Source organism: Gallus gallus, chromosome 13 (assembly GCF_016699485.2).
Source record: "Gallus gallus isolate bGalGal1 chromosome 13, bGalGal1.mat.broiler.GRCg7b, whole genome shotgun sequence".
NCBI lineage: Eukaryota > Metazoa > Chordata > Aves > Galliformes > Phasianidae > Gallus > Gallus gallus.
The window spans coordinates 9677830-9699523 of record NC_052544.1 but is presented as its reverse complement, the minus strand read 5'-3'; the positions used below and the strand labels follow the sequence as shown (position 1 = coordinate 9699523).

General features: G+C 46.1%; 1 protein-coding gene across 2 annotated transcripts; it reads right to left on the bottom strand.

Moving 5' to 3' along the window:
- Nucleotides 1-6862: 6862 nt before the first annotated feature.
- Nucleotides 6863-21579, bottom strand: BRD8 (bromodomain containing 8). Of its 2 annotated transcripts, XM_046900345.1 has the most exons (22): nt 21533-21579; nt 21172-21268; nt 20458-20527; nt 19502-19551; nt 19264-19386; nt 19028-19108; nt 18514-18578; nt 17885-18021; nt 17242-17457; nt 15863-16007; nt 14423-14632; nt 13757-14037; nt 12889-13344; nt 12439-12532; nt 12181-12227; nt 11596-11810; nt 11205-11297; nt 10917-10985; nt 10065-10242; nt 9304-9408; nt 8421-8465; nt 6863-7277 (listed from the first exon to the last, which is right to left on the bottom strand). In XM_046900345.1, exons 1-22 carry the CDS (start codon nt 21549-21551, stop codon nt 7218-7220), a joined length of 2856 nt encoding a protein of 951 aa, XP_046756301.1. In that variant the 5' UTR covers nt 21552-21579; the 3' UTR covers nt 6863-7217. The 2 variants fall into 2 exon arrangements, with proteins under 2 accessions (XP_046756301.1, NP_001006148.1); NM_001006148.2 differs by lacking the exon at nt 8421-8465.
- Nucleotides 21580-21694: the final 115 nt, after the last annotated feature.

Sequence of the window (21694 nt, the reverse complement as noted above, 5' to 3'; positions counted from 1 at the left end):
TCTGCATCTGAACACACAACTAAGCATCCAGAATGCAGGAAGATGTGGGGTGACATGCAGGAAGAAAGATAGAGCTGACGAGCTCTAAAGGGCAAGCTGGACAGAAAAGCTCACACTACTCTGAAGTTTAGAGCTTTACATTTTTTAACTCAGATTCCTATCCCATGAAATTATGGTATTCCCTCCAAGAGCAGCCTAGGAAATCACATGAGTGGCAAAGCCCATGTGTGACTGACAAGCCTGTGCTTGCTTAAAGTTAATGCCTCTCTTAAGAGCTGGACTGGACATTACCTAATAAAGCATGATGCCAAGCTCACACAAGGCCTAGCTGCCTTGAAGAAACGTGCATTTTCCAGTTAACCTTATTTAACCACTACTCTTATTACTTACTTTTGGGATAAGTGCTAAAAAATACTGGCAGACCCATAGAGACAGTAGAAGTTAGCTCCTTCCCTCCTGCTCTCCATCAGTATCTCACCTTTCTAGAGGTGACCTGTGCCATATACTTCTTCTCATGTGAATCAAAGGAAACAATTGTTCTGGTGCACCTGCAAGAGTGCAGACAGACTTACAGCTGTGTGTTCGCAGGGCTTGTGGAGCCCAACACAGGGTCTGCAGAAGTGCTGTCACTATCATCTTGATCCTGGGCTTGGTTAATCTCCTGCAAATCTGGCTCACACAGAGCTTTTTCTCCAGGTGCCTCTTGAGTCTTGTCCTGAAGAGCACAGAGGAAAATGGAGATCTGGTTAAAATGGCAGCCCACCACTTAAATCCCTGAATCAGAAACCAGCCTGCTGCATGTGCTCTTACTGCATCCAATCTCAGATGGGAGCTACTTATCTCTATATTATCCTAGAAGATGGTGTTTGACCTTATTCAGACCTTCACTGTGCTGGCCAGGACTCCAGTAACAGCTGGGTTTGATCTCTTGGATCATAATCACCTCCAGCTAACACAAACATTGTGGAGATGACTGATGCCCAGAGGTGTGTCTGTCTTCTTTTCTGGGAAGAGTCATGGATATATAGAGGGCAATCAGGAGCTGAGGTAAGACTGCCTCAGGCTTATTAAACCTCGAGACACAGAAAACACGATCCCCAAGAGTGCAACAGGGTTGTTTCCTCAAAAACTCCCACATGAAAATGACAGAGAATAGACTCAGCCAGGAAGGAGAGTTGTGCTTTTGGCGCAGTGATTTTCCAATAAAATGGAAAAGGAGATGCAGGGAAAGAGGATTTCTGGAGTCCAGAAGTGGGACTCCTGAGAATTCCTTAACATGAGATCTGAAGCATAGAGCAGACTCCTCAGAAAGAACACAGACACTGCTATGTATGGCTTTGGCCACTGCGCAGACCACAGGGGAGCTGTTCAGAATAACCCTGTCCAGGCTTAACAGGTGAAACGTGAAACCCTTAGTACAGAAGCACAGAACCACCAAGGTTGGAAAAAACGTCCAACAACATCTAGTCCAACCATCCACCTATCACCAATACAACCAAGTCTCTTAGTACAGAATCACAGAAAACCCCTGGAAATCATTTCTGCCTCCAGTGTCTAAGTTTTCAAGGCAACAAATCTGAGTACTGAATTGAAAAACTGGGCACTGTTCTTCCACTGCTGTGGTATTATAGCTTGTCCCAGCAACACCTCGCAGACTGGTGAGAGCTGAGCATCCCCCAGACACGGGATTAGTGCAAACCCAGGCTAGACAGTGCCTGCTTCCAAGACATGACGGTCTCCTGGGGCAGATGGTTATTGGTATTGCTTGTACATCCACGTGGGCCTGAAACCAGTCAAGCTGTGTGCTGCATAGCACAGTAATTAGAACAAAACAAGTATTCCAGTCTTGCATTAAACCTGAGAGCAGACTGCCAGCTCTCATGAGTCACCTTTGTATTGCCAAGGAGCAATTCCTCCAACTCACATCTGAGGGTTTGATCTGTAACAAGCTTCCTGTTCATAAAGATGCACATCCATACACAAAAACCATCCTTCCCCTCATACATTTCCTTTGCGTTCACCTCTCTGCTATCTCATCTTCTGCGTTCCTCTCTCCCCAGCTGCAACACGGGACTTCCCCATCTCTGCTAGAGATGATTTCCTTCACCATCTCATCTCTCTTAGGACCATCTCTCCCCTACCTCTCTCCCTGGGAAATGTTCTTTCTCATCTTCTGCCATGACATGTAGCTGACTTTCCTCTGCTCGTGAGACAACTGTCCTGGTGGTCTCTTCCTGGCATCTTACATCTTCCCCATCATCCTGCTTCCCAGAGCCAGAATAATCCCATAGAGTCTCTGCTGAATCCGTGCAGCTGACGCGGAGAGGTTCCAGCAACTGGGTTATCTGTAACACAGAGATTTATTGCTTCAAATTGTGAAGGCAAAGGGAAGAAAAAATAAGCAGCACAAATGCTATTTTTGCATTCACTCGCTCACGTCTTTCCATTTTTAGGAATCCTTGCAAAATCTTCTGATGAAGCCCTGTGTTGTTATTACAGTGTCAGCTCACTGACATCTCTGTGCTTTAGGGTGAACTGTGTTTTGGCAAAGCAGCTGCCTGGCTGCTGTGCCAGCTTTAAACGAGAGCAAGGACTAGGCTTGGAATGGGGAGCAAATTAACTCTGGGCACCTGCATTTCCCCCAGAATACTTCTGTTGTCAGAATGGTGCAGAGACTGAAAACTCTACTATTTCAAGAAGGCCAGAACTATGCAGCCCACATTGCTGTCATCCAAACAGCCGTACCTCTGAGAAGAACTGGAGAAGACTGTCATCTTCATATTGCCTCTCTGCCTTTTGGAAGTCTTCACTATCATCCTCCCAGAGAGGATCACTGAACTCCAGCCTGCTGTCTGTCTCTTGTCTGCTTTCCTCCGGCTTCCCTATAGCCACCTCTTCGGTATTCCTCCAGTTTCCCACTTCCAGATCCAAACTTGAATGCCAGCTGAGAAGAGACTGTAAGTCACTGTTCTCTGACTCCGACTCAGAACTGCACCACACCCAGGGATGGCCCATCTGCAAACAAACACAAAGAGAGAAACAGCAATTTCTTTGTACCCTGATCCAGAACTACAAAGCCCAGTTCATTTCCTGACTTACTCAGAGAGCCAAAACACAGCAAGAACTTTGCGAGGCGAGCAGCCTACTCCTGAGCCCACACTTAACAGCACATGGCAGGGCTGTAGCTCTGCAACAGAAACTGACATTTCAGAGCAACTGAATTACGATTTTCCAGTGCTTTTGCTGTGCTCTCCCCTGGCTGGTGCTCAGGGGGATGCTAAGCTGCTTTGGAGCATTTGGCTTTGTCTGATGGTATGCGTTTGGGTACTGATGACAGGCAACAGCAAGTTCAAAACCAAGGCATGCTGCTGACAGCTGTGAGCCAGCGGTGACTCCAAGGGTCATCCACTCACTGGAAGCTCCCTCACTGTACTGTAAGAACTTTTTACATCGGAAACAACTTATTACAAACACTACAGAACCTTTGTGTTGAAAATGACAGATGTGATCTAACTGGATGGTGGTGACTGGTGTGCCTGAGCCAGAACTGGAACCATACACACTGATCCACTGATGGATCAGTTCTACACGTTCCATAAAATAAAAGTTAGCATTCTTATAAGATAGCAGAAAGCACTCCTTTCATCTCCACCCATTAATCCATACTTCCAGAGTATGAGTCCACCATGATTTCTCTGCAGTCAGGGGAACTGCTTGCAGAATCACCCTAACAACAGTAAATGGCTGTTAGAAAGATCTGTATCTTGCTAGTGAACTCAGCTGCCTGGATGTTGTACCCATGGAGAATTCTATGCATTCATTAGCAATCTCTTTAGAGTTTTCAGTTAATCATGTACAACCTAATCTTTCCAGGGTCTTGAACAAGCACATTTCTCACTGACTTCCTTTTGCATTCTCAGGACTGCTATCACAGCAGCAAATGCAGGCTACGGTGCATAACTGGGAGAAATAAAGAATCCACTGGGCTTGGGATGAGAATATTTGTTTTTCTTTTATGCACTTACAGTGAGAGCTGGGATCTCACTGGCCTCCCTTCCGAAACCTATTTCAAAGTTAACTTCAGCAGGAGCAGATAAAATTTGATGAGGTAGGAGATAATATTACCCGCTCTCAGCTTCCAGCTAAAGGAGTTGGGCAAACTGTGATTTCATCTGACGACTACCAGTGCCCAAAGCACTGCACGATGGGCAGAGCTGGCTGCACACGCATAACCGGTCACCACAGCTCTGCCAAGGAACAGCAAAGCCTTAGGCTAGGGTAATCCAATCGCTTGTGATCATCTTCCTGTACTCCAGTTCAGAGGGATAACCATCTAAAACAAGGAAGCCAAGGTAACGTAGGCACAAGCACTGATTAAAAAGATCTTCGGCCTTATGTTCAGCTCCACTAAATCTTGGAAGACTCAAGATGCCAGAGAGCAGAACAGCGGCATTAGTGCGAGACAAGCGGGATGAGGGAAGTAATTACAGCCTGCTTACTTCCATACCGATTTGGTACAAAAACAAGGGATGAAAGATAGGGAATCCAACTTTTAATTAAGGACTGCCTTGCGGACTTTACGTAAGTTGCCAACAGGGAATCGTTATCCAATGGGAAAGTTTTAGTTCACTTTGCAGAGATCAGACACTGCACAACGCCTCCTGATATAAGAAAAAGCTGTCAGATATAAAGAAGATGGACTTTGAAAGGAATTTACATGTCAAAACAAGGAAAATGATAAAAGCCTGCTCTCCAGCAAAGGAAATGTAGAATCCACAATAAAGCAGGCGAAAAAAGAAAGAAAAAAAAGAGAACAATTTGCTAAAGACATAAAAGCAAATACCAACAAACATCAGAAGCAGAAAACTGCCAGATGATCAGTGGGGATGACGCACCGTCAGTGCCAAACACCTCAGGGGAAAACAGGGTCAGTTGGAAAACCTGCATTAATCGTAATTATCAGCAGTTGCCACAGAGGAGATCACAGCAGTCCCGGAGAGACTTTCTCTTGAGATAGAGACTATTTCTAATTAAAATGTCAACAGGGGAGGTTTCAGAACAGTTGGAGGGAAGGAGTAAGCCACAGAATGACTTGGACTCGTGAGTCCCTAAGAGGCTTAAACATAATGTGACCAAACCTATATGCTGTGTAGCTTGCAGTTGGAATTCACCATAGCACGAGAAAAACAAAAGAGCAGTTGTTCTTTCCGTCCATAGGAAGGTGGATTAGGGAGATGCAGCATGGGCTTTGGACTTAGATTAGTACAAAACAATGCAAAGTACAAAATGAGGAGTGAGAGCATGAGAAGGTGAATGGGGAAAGAGGCAACAGGGCTATGGAGGGGAAAGCTGCATTTTAGATTTTTGAAGTTATTAAACAACATCATTTCAGGCTATTACAACGTCATGGGCTCTGTGAGCAGGGAAAAACCTCCACTGGTTAAAGGGAGAAACCAAGGGTAAGAATGAACAGCAGCTTTCCACAGCGAAAGCAAGTTATCAGTGGGCATGACAGAGGTCCTCCCATGTGCTGGAATTTCCATTGCCCAACACAGACAGACAGAGGCAGAGGTGCTACAGAGGAGACAGAGCCAGACTCTTCTCAACAGCCAGCACCGAGAGGAGAGGAGGCAGTGATGACAAGCTGCATCAGGGAACTTCAGACTATGTTTACTCCATGGGGGTGGGTAAGCACTGAAACAAGCTGTCCAAAAAGATGACGAAATCTGCCTCCTTGCAGATTTTCAGAACTTGACAAGGCCCTGAGCAATGTGCTCTTGCTTTCAAGCTGGCCTTGCTCTGAGCAGCAGGTTGGACTAGATGGTCCTCAGAGATGCTTTCCAACTTACATTAGTCCACAAAAAACAAAAAAAGCAGAAGAACCCTCTGACTTTTTGAGCCATGAGGATCTCTGGAGATAGAGGCCATAAAAATTCAAATGAGGAATTTGTTCCCAAGTTCAGCAGTGAGGGACAATGAATCAGTAAGTAAAGGACTGCACATTTCTAGCACCAAGTACAAAGTGACCCTTGGAGGAAATATACCTCACATTAATCAAGCACGGTACACAACACAGCAGGCACAACAAACCTCAACACAATACTTGGGACATTCAAAACCTCTTATTAGTTAAGGTAACAATCCCTCCGTATTAATTGTAATGACTGTTTCCTACAACTTGTGTGACAGAAAGCTGAGTCCTGTACACACTGCACACACACACACACACAAATGTACAGACACCTCCCAGCTGCTGCAAGCATCAGGACCGTGGGATTTTTTTTGTTGGCCTTCTTTTCTCCTGTAAATGTAAATGGGCAAAACATTGCACAGAAGTTAGCAGAAAATCAGAAAACTTGAGCATTGTCAGGAGTTTAAACTCAGTCATCCACGTTGCTAAGAACTGTAATAACCAACTGAAAAAAAAACAGTTCAAACTCTCTGCTGCAAAACCAGATACAGGCATGCCTACAGCTGTTTTTCACCACATTTTCACCACAACTCACACACTCTTCTCAAATTTCTGGGCAAAGAACATGGCATTCAATATACTGGTCTCTTAAGGAAAGCTCCAGTGAGACTGCAGCATTTGCACTTTTTATGGTCAGCTGTCCTGTTTCATAACAAGAGCACCATATCCTCACACCCAGGCAGGAAACCTTCCCCTCCATCCAAGCACTACACAGCATTCTAATGATTAATGTACTGTCGCTAATGTCAAAGCACTGCAGTGCTTACGTGCTTTTAAAGGGTAACTGGAAGTGAGCTGTATTTGCAGCAATTCAAAGTTTGTATGCACATACAAAAGCAGGGTTCCTCATCAAAGAGAGATGTGATGCTCAGAAAACTGCACACCGTATACTGGATTTTTTTCCCCCAGACTTTAATATACATACACATTTACACATCACTAGTAAAAATCTGTACACTTCACATTACAGTACATACGAGCCACCAGTTGCTAGCTAACACCAGAACACTGATGAAGCCCAAGACGACTGCCCTAGAACAGGCAGGGGGGCTAGTCTTCCCCTCCAAGGAAGTTTCTTTGGGTTACACATTCTGATGAGACATCGCTTCCCAGACTCAAGCCAAGAAGGTGGAACAGGTCCCAGAAATGGACCTGCAGCTCTTCTTCCTCTAACAGCTTTAAGAGCATCTTGCTTGCACTCCAGCTCTGGATGTTAGGTGCTGGGTTTTCCTTTCTTTCTCCGGCGTCATTTCTTCATCTTCATGTCTGCCTCAATGGCACAGCGACGCCCTCTGGTGCCTCCATCCTAGTCACAAGGCAAACAAAAAGACTGGCATTAGCAGAAACCAGTTATGCAACCCTAAGCACAAAACATTTCCTCCAGCACAAGGAGGTAAGAAATTGTGCATCTGGGAACAACTTCTCATGCCTTCCCAACAGGAGAAAAAGGGAAGCTCTGCTAAGAAGGCCTGAGGAGGCCTGCTTGCAGACCTACCTAGAATTCATTCTGGATACAGCACGGGTGCTGGGATTTGCAGCATCTCTGTGCATTAGCAGTGGCCAGGACAGAGATGGGCAAAAAGGTTCTCACCCAGACAGATGCTTTTGGAGCCTGCAGTGTGCAGGCTTTCTCCAAAGTGATAGACTCTAGCTTGGCTCTTAAGATGGAAAGAGGAAATTGCTGACTAACCTACCTTATCAGCTGCTGATCCCTACAGGAAGTGCTCCTCCAGTTGAGTGACCCTGGCACTAGCTCCCTAGCTTCTCCGTACAGCTCCTTTCCATGAGCAGAAGGCGAACTGAGAGCTTCCTTTGATCCGCTGCCCTCTCCCTTTGGCTGACATGCTGACTCTCCTGGAGTACTCCTCTGTCTTTAGATATATGCGAGAGAAAAAATAAACTCTCCATCTTCCTCCCCTCTCTCCTCCCTGCAACTCAGAGACTCGGGAACACTTTGCAAACACTTCCAGATCACCATGGGCAAAGAGCAAGGTATTTCTGTGGAGTATGTTATTTGTTTTCTGGTCCATGAACGACAAAGAGAATGCAGCTGAATCCCCACTTTCCCCAGGCCCTTTGTACGGCCTGGAATGCGAAGACGGGGCAGCTGTATAAGCATGAGAGATGTCGGAACTATAGTAATGCATTACTTGGTGTGTCTTCCCATTTACATGGAAAGAAAGCAGGAAAGCAGTTGTGGAAAAAAGGCAGATGACAAAATAAGAACACCTGGAACCAGAAGAAAGATTGAAGCCCCACCCACTCACCCAAACCAAGAGGAAGGATCTGAAATGGTTAGTCTCTACAGTTCGTGGTTGTACAGACCCGAAGTTAAACACATGTTGCTGTAATGCAAAGGACGCTGTGACAGTGCAGTGATCACCCAGACAAGGAGCAGAGGACAATGACAGCAGTACTGCAGTACCTGCTGGAGCCTTTCAATACTTACAAAGAGAGAGAGAAGGAAGGCAGGAGAGCCCATTGGGACACTGTCCTGTTAAAAGGCCAAACAGAAGGACTTATCAGATATCAGATAGGGAAATGCACACACCACACAGAAGCCATAAGCCCACATGTGAGCATAGAGAAACATGTGCCCCACTCCCCTTCCCGCATGGCTTCAGTCTTACATGGCAGGAACATAAAAATGCACAGAAGAGGAATAAGGCAAGAGCAAGAATGCTAGGAAAGGGATATTTATTCCCTCACCAGCTATGACAAGGCCTGCACTACCAAAAAACAGCTGCACTCTGCAGTCTGCCACACTCTCTACTTGAACTAAGCAGGGAGTCTTTGCTGTCACAATGTTACGTGTACCAGCTGAGAGCAGGTGAGGTCATGTAATCAAGTCTGGGTATCTCAGATCAGTGTGGAAGTGGAAAGTTCCATGGTGTGTTTTAAACAGCAAACCAGACTCCAGTAACTCTCTGGTTCTGAAAACCTGACTTGGAAGTGAAGAACATGGCAGAGGCTAGTCTTCAATTTGTTACATCTTCACCTTCCTGCCATACCACACCTCCTCCAACGTTCTACTCATTTCACAACACTTTTCTTCACTTGCTCTCAAAATCATGGAAAGAAACAGAGTGATTGCAGAAATAACTCATGATTCTCAGACCCATCTCTGGGTTGACGTACAGCTCCAGAGCTGAAGTCTAATCAATGGACTTAGTTAAAGAAAAATAAGAACTATAAATTGTTCACATGAACATGCAGGAGCTATTTCAATCTAAAGACACATTTTGCACATCTTTGGTACTGGAACTTTATGCAGTATCTCGAGATTCTCCAAAAGACACCAGCCGCCCTTCTGCAGGGTGCAGCATTCTCACCTTCTCTGAAGCATCTTGCTTGCGAGTGGAGTCTCGCCCACGCAGGCTCTTTGCGCTGATCCCTGACTCTGATGTTTGCATGATCAGTTGTGTAGCCAGAAATTGCTGCAGGAAAACCATACTCTATTAAGATCCTCAAGCAAAACAAGCTCAGTTAAAGCTTGTCAGCTAACTATCACAAACCACAGGGCTGGGAATGACTGGGTCAGAGACAGTTTCGGTTCCTTGTTTGCTACTCAGAATAAGTTCCCCCATTCAGCTCAGTAGACACAAGTGCAGAGGGACTACAAAAATCCAGTTCAAACTATGACAGCCCCGGCAGCTGGGACATTCCACTTCGGAAGAAATTCTAAATGATACATATTCACAGGACAGTCTCAGGACAGTTTTGTATATGTCTCAAGCCAGCACAGACCGACAGTCACCAAAAGCAGCAGTTGCGTCCCTTGTCATTCACTGATCTTGTTGCTCATTTCTGTTCCTGAACCACACCCTAATTCTTGCTGGCCTAAGCAGATGTGCACCCCCAAAGGAATTTAGGTTTGAAATTAGTCTGGGTTAAACCAAACAAACATTTTGCTGTGTTAGTTTTAACAATCCAGTTCACCACAAACACCTAGGCTAGTACAAGCAGGCAAAGACAGGACTTCATTTGGAGACACCGTGAGTGAAACTTTTGTTTTCACTTCCAGAAGTCTTTCCTGTAACTGTGGACCAATGGAGACACTCTGTTCTGAAACAGCCGCAGCTGAGTACTTTACCTGGATCTGCTCCAGGACATCTCGCTGCATCTCCACAGCCATATGGTAGACATCGTGGTCAGAGCTATTGTACATAACCGCATTTTGAAACATCAGCATAATATCACGCTGGAACTCAGCTGTGGTTCGTATCAGCCCATTCTCAATGTTCTTCTTGATGGTAGATAAATCCATTGGCCTATGAAATACATTCAAAATAGCAACACAAATATGTAACTCTCTCCCTTCTCATTTGCAAACAGTCTAAGGACTATGACATATCTAATTAGACCATCTATTTAATTTAGCAGAATGTGCTCTCCACATAGGCTGCATTCCTGAGTTCCAAGGCCACAGATCAGGAGACACAAGCTGCTCAGCAGTTAACAGGAATGGTAAGTACTCGTAACAGCTGCCTCAAGAGAGGCATTTGCCTTCTCCAGGCATCCTGGGAGACATAAGGGAGCCAGAGCTACAGCCACTGGACTATTTAGGAATATTTTGGTAACTCTTCCAGAATCTGGACTTTCTGAGACAGTAAAAGAGCTGATCAAAGAATCCGGGTCTTTGGAATGTCACACCTTAAATTCAACCCTTGGACAGAAACAAAGAAGCTGATGGTCACATACCACCTCACTGATAACAAATGTTCTGGTCAAGTCTGTACTTCATTCAAGGACAGGGCTGTGTACAGACTCGTAAGTATTACTGAAGATGACTCTTTTTCTTGGGGAAACAGACTGAATGATGTCAGAAGAAAAGTACTTTCCAAGTTTAGGAGTCTGAACAACAGATGAACTCTAGACTCCTCCTGCCAGAAATTTTTACACAAATATATCAGAGTTCTCGTGACATAAGAATGCTGAGACTCACCTCTGCACAATACTGTGGTAGCCCGGTGCTATATCGTCAGTCACAGGCTGTAGGAAGACATTGGCATACCTAAAGAGAGAGAGACTCCACTGAATGCCCTGTCCTTGCCAATAGAGGAACAATTCTCAAATACTTGTGTCATGCTCTCATGTTTATTTGTCTGCTATCACTAACAGTATGATTCATCATCTCCCTGTAACATGGCAGGTAAGCCTCAGAGTTGGGAAAGTACAGACTTGCCTGAGATTAGTCACTTCTTTCTGCCAGTTCTCAAGACATCAGACTAACCTGTGATTAGCTGCTGCTCTCCAAACCAGCATGATGGCTTTCTTCCAGATCTTCTGAGCCTGTATTGCTTCCTGATCCTCACTGCACACTGAGCTGAGAAAAAACAGAGTATGATTTCCTTTGTGAATCTCCATACTGCCTTGGAGCAGAAACCTTACAGTTCATTTTGCCTTTGTCATGCTTACAGTAACCCAAGCCAGAGAGTGATATAAAAAAATGGGACCTGGCACTACAGCACTGTTTGAACACCCGCACTTCTGAGTGCCAGACAAATCATCAACAAATTCCCCCACTGGACCCACTCAGCAACACAGAAATGAGAATCCTACACTCCCCCAGGAAACAGCCTGGGATTTGCACCTGTGTGGCAGAGAGCTTCACTGATACTCACAACTGTGAGGAGGCTGGGCTGCTGGGGATGGAGTCAGCTAATGTGTGAGACTGTAGCGGTGCGTTATGGACACTGAAGCCATCATCACTCTCACTCACAGGGGGTTCGTTATCCATCTCTGACAGATATCCCTCACCCTGATCTTCTTCTTTGGGCTCCTCCAAACTGGCAGCCTCACTGGCACCATCCTCATCATCCTCTTCACCCTGTCCATCCTGAAACACAGAGTTCATAAGTCTACACAGCCAACTACAGCAGCAACTCAGAGCCTCCAAAGCACTATGGTTCAGCAAGCAAAGTGATTTTCTTACTACAGCTGTTGACAACTGTGCAGGCATTTCCACAGAATTCTGATTACTATCCTGCCTTACTTCCCACTGCCAACAACATAAACATAGAAACACGTATATTCTGCTGTACAGGGCCTGAAGCGATCTCCCCTTTAGTTCCAACTTCATGCTGACTACTTCTCAGTGCAGAAAGCTGAATGCAGGCTTTGATTTTTAGTAGGTGAGAGCCAGAAAGCAGCAGCAGTGAGTTATATTACTAGTGAAACCAAGATGACTACAGCCAATTCGGAATTACCTTCATCTGACTCCTAAAGAGGGCTTGGGCTTCCTCCTTCATGGAGTCTGTGAAAGAAAGAGAAGCAGAAAGGTTATGGTACTCTAAAGCAGTCTTTTCTACAAAAGCTCCTGTACCAAAGCCTACTGTCCTGCAGTAATTACCCCTATTCCTACATATACTTTTCTCCCTCCTCCCCAAAACACCTGAACCAGATCACTGACATCTATCCAGCTAATAATGTTGCATGTAAAAGATTTCCTAGCTGTATTAAGTTACCTGACAGCTCAAATTTGTGCTGTACATCAGCCTGTGAGGAGTCTTCACTCACATTGGGGACTTGTGGAGGGGATGAATCATCATCAGGTGGGGTCTGGAGGGAAGAGAAATGCACAAATCTAGACGTTTGTGTCAGCTTACTTCAGTGAAGGTGTGGGCACATCTAAACTCACTCTAACCTAGCTCAAGGCAACGAATTTCACTGAGAACCTTCCCAACAGCAATTCTGCACATGGGCCAGGGGAGTTACATCAAAGTACTGCCTAAAGCAGAGAAGTTCCCTGCAGATCAAACAGATCAGCAGTATGACTCCCAAGGAAACAGTCAGTCACATTCATTGATGCGTCACCTTCAACCCAGCACTCATCCCTTCTCTAAATTTCCTTCCTGCCTCCTACAACTGCTCCTCTTTACCCACATCAGTCCCAGGCAACCTCTCATCTCACGTACCTCTGTCTTCACCGTATTGTGCATTGTGTCTTCGCCCTTAGTTGATTCTATCTCAATTTCAGAACTCTCTCCTGCTGCCACAGCTACTCTTTGATCCTCCTCAATCTCTTGACTCCGAAGCTCTGGCGTTTCTGTCATTCTCGCAGTTGCTGGCATGGTTTCTTCAGGGCCCAGCTGATTCTGCTCTTGCTCTGCAGATTCTGTCTTAATTTCTGATCCCAGCTCTCCAATGCCCATCAGCTCTCGAATTCCCTTTGCCTCTGGCTCCTCACACTCCAGTCTCTCCTGCTTCACAGTCACAGACACTTGGGGTATCTGGGCCTGTTTCTCATGTTCCTGATGAATTGGGTGTTCCCATGGGCCAGGCAAAGCCTGAGGGTCATCGGTATCTTCACAGAAGGAGGACAGAGCAGCTTCAACAACTGCCGCATCCAGGACTTCAGGGTTGTCGTCTACCTTTATTACCAAAATAAACACAGAGAAATGGTCAGAAAGAGGGACTAAAAGTAATTCAATGTTATTTGGTAACAAGCTAATTGTGGAAAAGCTGGGTGTAACAGATCTACAGAGTTGCTTTTAGCAGAGTCGCATCGCTCGCTGTGAAGTCTCAGTTTTAGAAAAAAGGCACTGACTGAAACCCTTTCCAACACAAGAGAGATTTCTCTCTGTATTCTGAAGTGAGACACCAGGCTAAACATGGCAGTGGTGTCACACAGTCACTTTCTACTGACCACGATTGTGAAAGCGAGCGTTTTGAAAAAGTTATTTCTTGATTAAGCTAATTAATTTGGCAAGCAGTAATTGGCTGAGATTAACCTAACTTGATGTAAAAAAAAAAAGCTACCAGCTCTCTGCTTTCCCTGTTTACCTTGTCTTCAATGATGGCTATAATATTTCCAACAGTATCAAAGTCCAGCTCTTCTCCTGTATAGGACACTGCAATATCCATCTTCTCAGCCAAATCCAGGTCTTCTTTCCCATCAATGCAGTGATCTTTGGAAGACCCTGCAGTACTGCCAGCTCCAGAACCCAAGCACTCTTTCTTGATTGAATCAATGATCATGGATATTTCGCTGCTGTCCATGGACACTGTCACTGTATGGGAATCAGACACCGCTTCCATGGAAACACAGGCTTCTGGCTGGCTCACTGCAGAAGGATGAGAGTGACAATCGTAACCAAATACTGCAGTGGCTAAGACCAAGCACCAGTCGCAAGTGTCCCAGCTCCACCCACAACAGCATAGCTTAGAAAAATGAAAGACAAATACGGGTGACACGTTTGCTTTCCCACAGCAAAGAGAAAGAGAGATTCCAGGCCTTGAATCAGCTCTTGAATCATGATCCAGCAACTCCCACCCAACAAACCCTGTTTAAATCCCATATTCACCACCTGTTTACTCCAAAACCCAACCATAACCATCCTTTCAGAAAGGAAGGCGAGTCTGAGATGATAAAATGCCAGCTGAGAGCTTGCTGGGTGCTGAGCCCAAGGCAAGTTCTATGACCTACGAGTGCGTAGTTCAGGAACGCACCTGTGACTACGCTTTCTGGAGCTGCAGCTGGTGGCACAACGGATGGTGCTGAGAGCGTGGGCATCATGACAATGGTTGCCTGAGACACAGGCTCTACGGGGGGTGGCAGGAGCTTAGCTGGAGGTTCGCTGGCAACAGCGGAGAAGGAAGCAAGAGGTGAGGTGAACTGCGCAGGACCAGCTTCTAAAAGCCGGGAAAGCGTAGGAGCACCTAACAGAGAGTAGAAGGGAAAAGCACATGAGCGAGAAGCAGCCATCACTGGGTTCTTCACTTGTCTGGTGGCTTCCTCTGGAAGAATACACTATATAGTACCTACTAACAGATCCAAAAGCTGTAAAGAAAACCTGCGCCTAAAACGCATGATTCCCTGGTGCAGTCAGAGATGAAATCATGCAGACTATGGGACGGTGTTCAAAGTAAGGCCTGGACACGCTAAGCCACACATGCAGAGAGATACCCTTCCAAAGGTTCATTCCAATATAATTACAGGAAATCTGAAAACCAGTGCTGAGAGAGACACACAAGGTAAGCCAAGACAAACAGTCATCACAGGAGGAGGAAGGGAGCAGAGGGAATCTCTTTGCAGGTCTTTCCTGGAGACTTCCTTTGTTATCAGAGGTTGCCACTCAGCCGTAACTTCCAGTCTGAATTTACTGAACCATCTGGACCAAATTAAAAAGTCTTAAAGAACAGAGATGGGTAAGGAAAGTAAGATTATTCATTTGGAATTGCATATGAACAAATGGTGTAAACCCTCAGTTGCAGACAACATTAATAAATCCTTCGTTAGTATGAGCTGAGAAGGAACTTCATCTCAGGCAGGAGGTTCTGAAAGGACTCAGTGCACAGACTCCCACACTGTTCCTTCTCACCTCAGCCTACAGAATTTTCTCTAGAGCTCACAGTCCGCTGCAGTCTAATTCTCTGTGCACCCCTGAGATGAAGCAGAGGTAAGGTAAATGAGGTCTGCAGTTTCACAGGGAGCTGTATTTAGACACACTGAGGCTCAGACACTAGATACAATTTTCCCCAACTCCCTGTCAACTCAACCTTCATTTCTAAACTGAAATGCCAGGTATTAGGCCAGCATCAAACCCAGAAAACTAGACTGGATGGACCAGAGCCACTCAAATCTATCTGTTTCAGTCATTTCAGACCAAGACATATATATATATATATGTATGTATATATACTTTCTTTTTTTTCCAGTAAGAATTAGTCTTTCCAGAAGGAAAAAGGGAAAGGGATAAGGGTGCAGAACTAGCAACAGAACTTGTAAAGAAACCCCCAGACAAGGCAGGCTGAGATATGCTCTTCATCTTTCTCCAAGGAGAATTCATAAAACAGTCTGTGAAATTATGGCACGTAATGGTAACACTGCTAAGCCTCAGGGACTTCTGAAGGGAGAACTGTACAGGGAAAAAACCCCTTTTGAGTTACCTGAAGCAGCAGGAGATGCAGGAACAGCACCAGGTGCTGACTGCATTTCCCCACTGTGCAGCACTGGAAGGACGCTTCCTACCTCCAGCAGGACTCCTGAGCTGTTCATGTGACCAGAAGCCACTGCCATTTCATTTTCACCAACCTGCCAAAGGAGGACACAACTGAAGTTCCTGGAGATATGACCACATCAGTGATTCTCTGCCAGATATGCACCTTTATGCGTACATCCATCATTTGCTGTCTCAACAATTCTTTTGTGCTTTTTGTCCAGTCTAGTCCCTGCCTAACCTCCCCTTATGCAAGTTTAAAACTATTCTTCTTCAACTACAATACAGCTATAGTGCAAACTTCCACTAAGGTAGGACAAAAACATCATTTGCTCTATCTCAGCTACTCAGCACAAGGATCTCACAGTTCCTTACGGGTACCAGTAGAGTTAGACCCTCTACTCCCTAAAACAGCAAGGAATTATCCTTTACTTTGGAACGTAACCCTGTCAAGGTCACACTCTAAACCAATAGCAGACTGAATCAGATGCAAAACCGCCCTGTCGATATGAAGAAAACCCAAAGACTTCCACAGCCATTCTCTTTCCTTTGTCATATCTTACACTGCAGCCCGCTAACACAGAGTATGGAACACCTACACAAGCTAACGCGTAGAAAATACCCCAAATATGATTACTGAAAAATCATCAACACCAACACATCTACTTCATCACACAAGTACTAATGCAGGGAATCAATGCCATGTGCAGGCTGATGGCTGCTGCTTTTGGACAGGGCTCTGAATAGAGTCAGCAGTGGTTGCCCTCGTTCCTATGCCTTCTAGTCACTAACAGCAGAAGGGCCAAAATGACTTATCATCACAACAATTTTAGTAACTGTCTACAACTAGGAAAAGACTGAAGAACTTCAATATTGGTCATAAACTTAACTGAAAGACTCTATTCCTACTCTAAGATCCATTATAAAGAATGAGGCACAACCTTCTGCCAAGATGTAAGCAAGAATAGTGAGCCCAAAGGAGAACTCACCAAGAACTCCTCCATGGAGACTGACTGGGATGATGTCTACTAACATGCAGCCCCAGTGAGAACCATCTCCTCTACTAAAGCCTGCAACTCCAACTCCTTACAACTAGGGACAGCCAGTTTTGTGTGCTGACACCTGCAGCCCTGGACCCACAGTAATGCTGGGAAAAGATCCCACCTTCGTGGCTTCACAGGGATAATTATTTCTCACAAATTTCTCTTCTGTTGGGATTCTCATAGAACAGTATATTTTTTAAAAGCCTTTGCAGCTCTCCCATTTTCAGTGGAAGAGTCTGGAGCAGATTATTTGTGTGCTTGTATATATGAGCAGAGAGCTCCATACCAGCCTGGGGCTTGTGGGCAGGAGACTGCCCTTCTTCAGCAGCTCTGAGAGCAGAGGGGAAGGAGGCGGAGTTGCTTTTTGTCCTAGCATCTTTTTCTGGGGTGAATCATCAGTGACTGGGGTCATGGGGGCATCCAGGGGAGCAGAGCCTGGAGGGGTGTCAGGGATTCCAATGAAGGAGGCAACTGGGGTGCTGGGCAATGTCCCTGGAGTGACCTGAGAAAGAGAAAAACCACACTGTTCAAAGCCACACTCCACCACACCAACTAGTCCCACTTGCTCCTTCCCCCAAGAGCAGTGATCCAGCACACCACAGACACCTACTCCATTCACTCACTACGCTACTCCAGGCTTTCACCCTTTCCCTGCCCTGTAGTGCCACTTCCCAGGCACACACAGAAGACTGCCTGGTCAACCCACTGCTGTCCCTACACAGCCTTTGATCCAGGCACCTGATCATCACAGACACGGAAGAAGACACGTATCTTGAGCAGCACTGTACATCAACCACATTACAGCACCACCACAACGAAAAGTCTGCAGAACAAGCCAAGGGCTTCTCCCCAGGCTCCTGTTCCATGAAGGATGCAGAACCCTATGTCCCAGGCTGGTCTTTCCCTCTTACCATGGGAAGCATTCTTACCCCTGGGCTGGCCTCATCCACAGCAGGCTGAGACAGATCTCCCAGAGCATAGTCTCCCCCTGGAGAGGTTGAACCTGCAGGGGAGCGAACCATCACACCCGTTAATCTTCGTGGTGGATTCTTAATGGCCTGACGAGCTGGAAGAGAACAGAAGAGAATGGGATTCCATGACTCCATCCATCTTGGACAGTTCCTGAGTTACCTCCGACTTTGTCCTAAAGAACCCTAAGAAAACAGTTTATACTGTAGAAAATTCCTGCACCACACTATGCTCAGTTCACAGATAAAACTAGGAATGAGTAATGCACCTTAATTTCCTATTTCCCTTGCAATTGGGTATTTACCACATCCCACCACTGCTAGGTGAGCTCACTGCATTGCTCTAGGAACTATAAATGGATGAAACATTCAGAACAAACCCTTATTCCTCTTACATACACCCTTTCTAGAGAATTTGTTTTCTTCTCTGAAGTCTTTGTGTTTTGCTGGAAAGAGAATACAAACTCTTTCTTCCACCCCTACGGCAAAGAATTCACACTAAACAGGTCATAAGACACAGTATTTTCCAAAGGTTCTGAAGAACAGAAGCACATCTCTTTGGAGAGTAAAGAAGCAACTGTCCAGCTTACCTTGATAAGCAGCATCTGTAGCCTTCCTCTTGACTTCTGCCTCCTCCTCCTCCAGCTTCTTCTTTCTGTATAAAGAATAAAAATCCTCTGTCATGTGGTTCCACTGCCCCTTAGCTTCTCCCACGCAGTCAGCTTACTGGCCCCTACTCCATAATCTCCAGACAACAATGAACTACCCTGTGGACTCAGGCTTAAATCCTCTGAAGAGGAAAGCAGAATCAGAGGCCAACAAGAGAATAACATGCTTTGCAGGAAGTTTCACTTCCAGTTGTATGTCAAAATGGTAGAGGCAAGCATGATTTTGCAAGCCATTAACAAACTCTATACTGAGAACTCTGAAAGATATTTCACGTAAGCTGATGCCCCACAGCCTAAACTAAGTTGACCCCCAGAGGCCAAACATGACCTCTCTCTCAGTTCAAGAAGGACCAAGCCAAAGATGTCTGCCAAACACAAAGCATCAGGGAACTACAATCTCAGAAGAAAACAAAGTGGAAATAATTAAATAACCCACATCATAATCTCATTGCACAGCTCCTCCAGTCTGTTATCCATGTGTCCAGCCTGGATCAGCTCTGCATCCTTCTTGAGTTGCCTGTAATCAGAAAATCTTCTTACTTACTTACTAGCAACCGATAAGCCCCGAGAAGCTCCTGTTCCATGCACTTCTACCCCAAGCATTGTCCCACTTACGCCACTTTTTCAAGACAGGATTTTCAGGCACACCACAGCTCTGCCTCTGCCACATACCTGTATTTCTCCTGTGTTTCTTTAATAATTTTCTTCAACTCCTCAACCCGCTCTGCAGTCAGTTTCCGCACAATGACATCTTCCACAGTTTCCACCACCTCTCCTTTCTCACCACGCTTTCTCCTATAGAACAAGAGAAAAACAAAACAATCATGAAACAGAAAATCTGAATTCTCCTTTCTTTCATGGCTGCTGTCTGCTATTCCCAGTCTGCATTTGCTTCAGACTTTATACTCACTTAGGGGTCTCTGTAGTCTCCAAGAGCTCTGAATACTGAGATGCACAATGCTGAAAGGAAACAAAGAAAATCAGAGGACATCAAAGAGACAGGTCAGCAAATGCCTATCTACAAAACTCTCAGGGCACCTACTCTTCAGTGGTCTAATGCTTTATGAACAGAATTCTCCAGAGTTTCTCCCAAATATACAATTTAGCATACCTCAAAAGGAGGAAGCAAGTTCACTTGTTTATTCTAGCACTGATCAGGCTGATTCAGAATAAAGATAAAAAAAAAAAAAAGAACAGACATTCCCAAAAAACAGATTAGAGAAAAAAAAGAAACCAAATACAAATAGGAAAACTGCAGCTGTAACATTTCTGTCTGTGAACACAGACCAAAAATATTTCAATGGAGAAGACAAGATAGTATTAAGTCAAGCTTAACAAAACTACAGAAACAGTAAATGCCATTAAAAACAAACCAAAACCAGAGTTCTCCCTTAATTCTCTTAATTTCTTTCTGGCCCTTACCTAACAAAAATCCCAGGTGCTTGACCAAACACTTGGACACACCAAAACACAAGGGCATCCACAAAGCCCCACAGCAAAGAACTCCACCTCGATCACGTGCCTCTTTGGGTTTGCTCTGAACCTGAGTCCTGTTAGTCCTACTGAATAGCCTCTAACTCTTCTGTTGGACAAGGCACTGAGCAATTATACCCTGTTCACCCTTGGCACACTGCTCACTATCACATGGGCATCTACTGTTTTTCTTTTCAGTTATCTCTGTTATGCTGAAAGGTTCTATGTTACTTCACCATCCCTTAGAAGGGAGCTTTTTCACATCTCTGATCATTCTGCTCTTTTTGTTTTTAACCTTATCCAGTCTTATAACCAATCAGTTTTGTTACCTTGTTGGCTTCCATACCACATACAGAATTCATTTTTTCCAGGACTGCATTGGCAGCCTCTTACCTTTTGGGAAAACCAATCAGGCGGGCGGCCTGGCTCTGCAAAGGGTTTGATGGCTCTGCTGACTGAGACCCTGCGGGGGAGAAATGGCACATGACTGCCCACTGACCATACCCCGACCAATACACTGCAAAAAGGTGTCTTAATGCTCATCATAGAACAGTCCCCATTAACACGATGGATCTGCCTAGAGTAGCTTTTTAAGGAATTATTCAACTATGGCCTCTGGACTCAAAAGTATCTGCCTACTCCTAATGCAACAGCTTCCCATCCTAGCTCTGAAAATCACGTTCCAATAAATTAAACAAAAACTTCCCTTTGTGGGGGAAAAAGAGGGAGCAAAACCAACCTAGGAGCACAGGAATGGCAAACATGGCTCTTACATGTGTTACCTGGACACAACTCTTCCTATTCAAGCTTGCCACGGTTCAAGAAGCGTTTGGATAATGCTGTCAGATATACAGTCTGAATTGCGGATGGCTGTGTGTGGAGCCACGTGTTGGACTCTACAAGCCCTGTGCACCCCTTCCAACTCAGGACAGCCTATGATTCAATATACAAACACGGGCTCTGTACCAATTAACGCACTTCTGTTTTCACGCACTATTCCAGAAGAAGCAGAGCCGTTTCCAGGCACGTGTCCAACACCCCAACCCGCAGCACCCCGCAACACGAAGCGCACAGAACCAACCACGCGGCGCCGGGCCCACCCCTTACCAGTTCTGGTCGCCGCTGCGCATGACGGAGGAGGCGAGGCAGAGCTTCTCGCGGATGGACCAGGGCTCGGTGGGGCCGGCGCTCAGCAGCTTGTGCTCTGCCGGGACAACGGGCAGCTCCGCACCGCGGCCCGCCACGGCCGGAGACCCTCCGAGCCAAGCCCCGCCCACCCCGCCCGTTGCCCCCGCCCCTTCAATCGACCACGCCCACCCCGACCGTTAGCCCCGCCTCTCCCCTCAGATCCCCTCAGGCCGCTCCCCCGTCCCTTCCCGCCCCAGCACCGTGCCTGTGAACCTCCAATGTTCCTCTACCCCCAGCCCACCGGTTCCCCGCCGCCTCTCCCCACGCGCCCCGCACTCACTGCCCGTCCCCGCCGCCATCTTCCCCGCCCGGCCACCGTGAGGCGGGGCGGAGCTTCGCGCACAGCCCGCCGGGAGCCGCGCGCGCCCCTCCCCTCGCGCTCAGGCTCCGCTCATCCGGTCGCAACGCGGCCTCTGATTGGTGGGCACGCGGCCCCGGGCTG

Bases quoted from the DNA above. Each gene is read 5' to 3' on its own strand.
- BRD8 (XM_046900345.1), bottom strand. The intron at 18,022-18,513 runs GTAAGCTGGACA...GTTCTCTTCCAG, and splicing joins TACAGATGCTGCTTATCAAG to CTCGTCAGGCCATTAAGAAT. The intron at 9,409-10,064 runs GTAAAGTACTCA...GTTTTCCTGCAG, and splicing joins ATGTCCTGGAGCAGATCCAG to CAATTTCTGGCTACACAACT.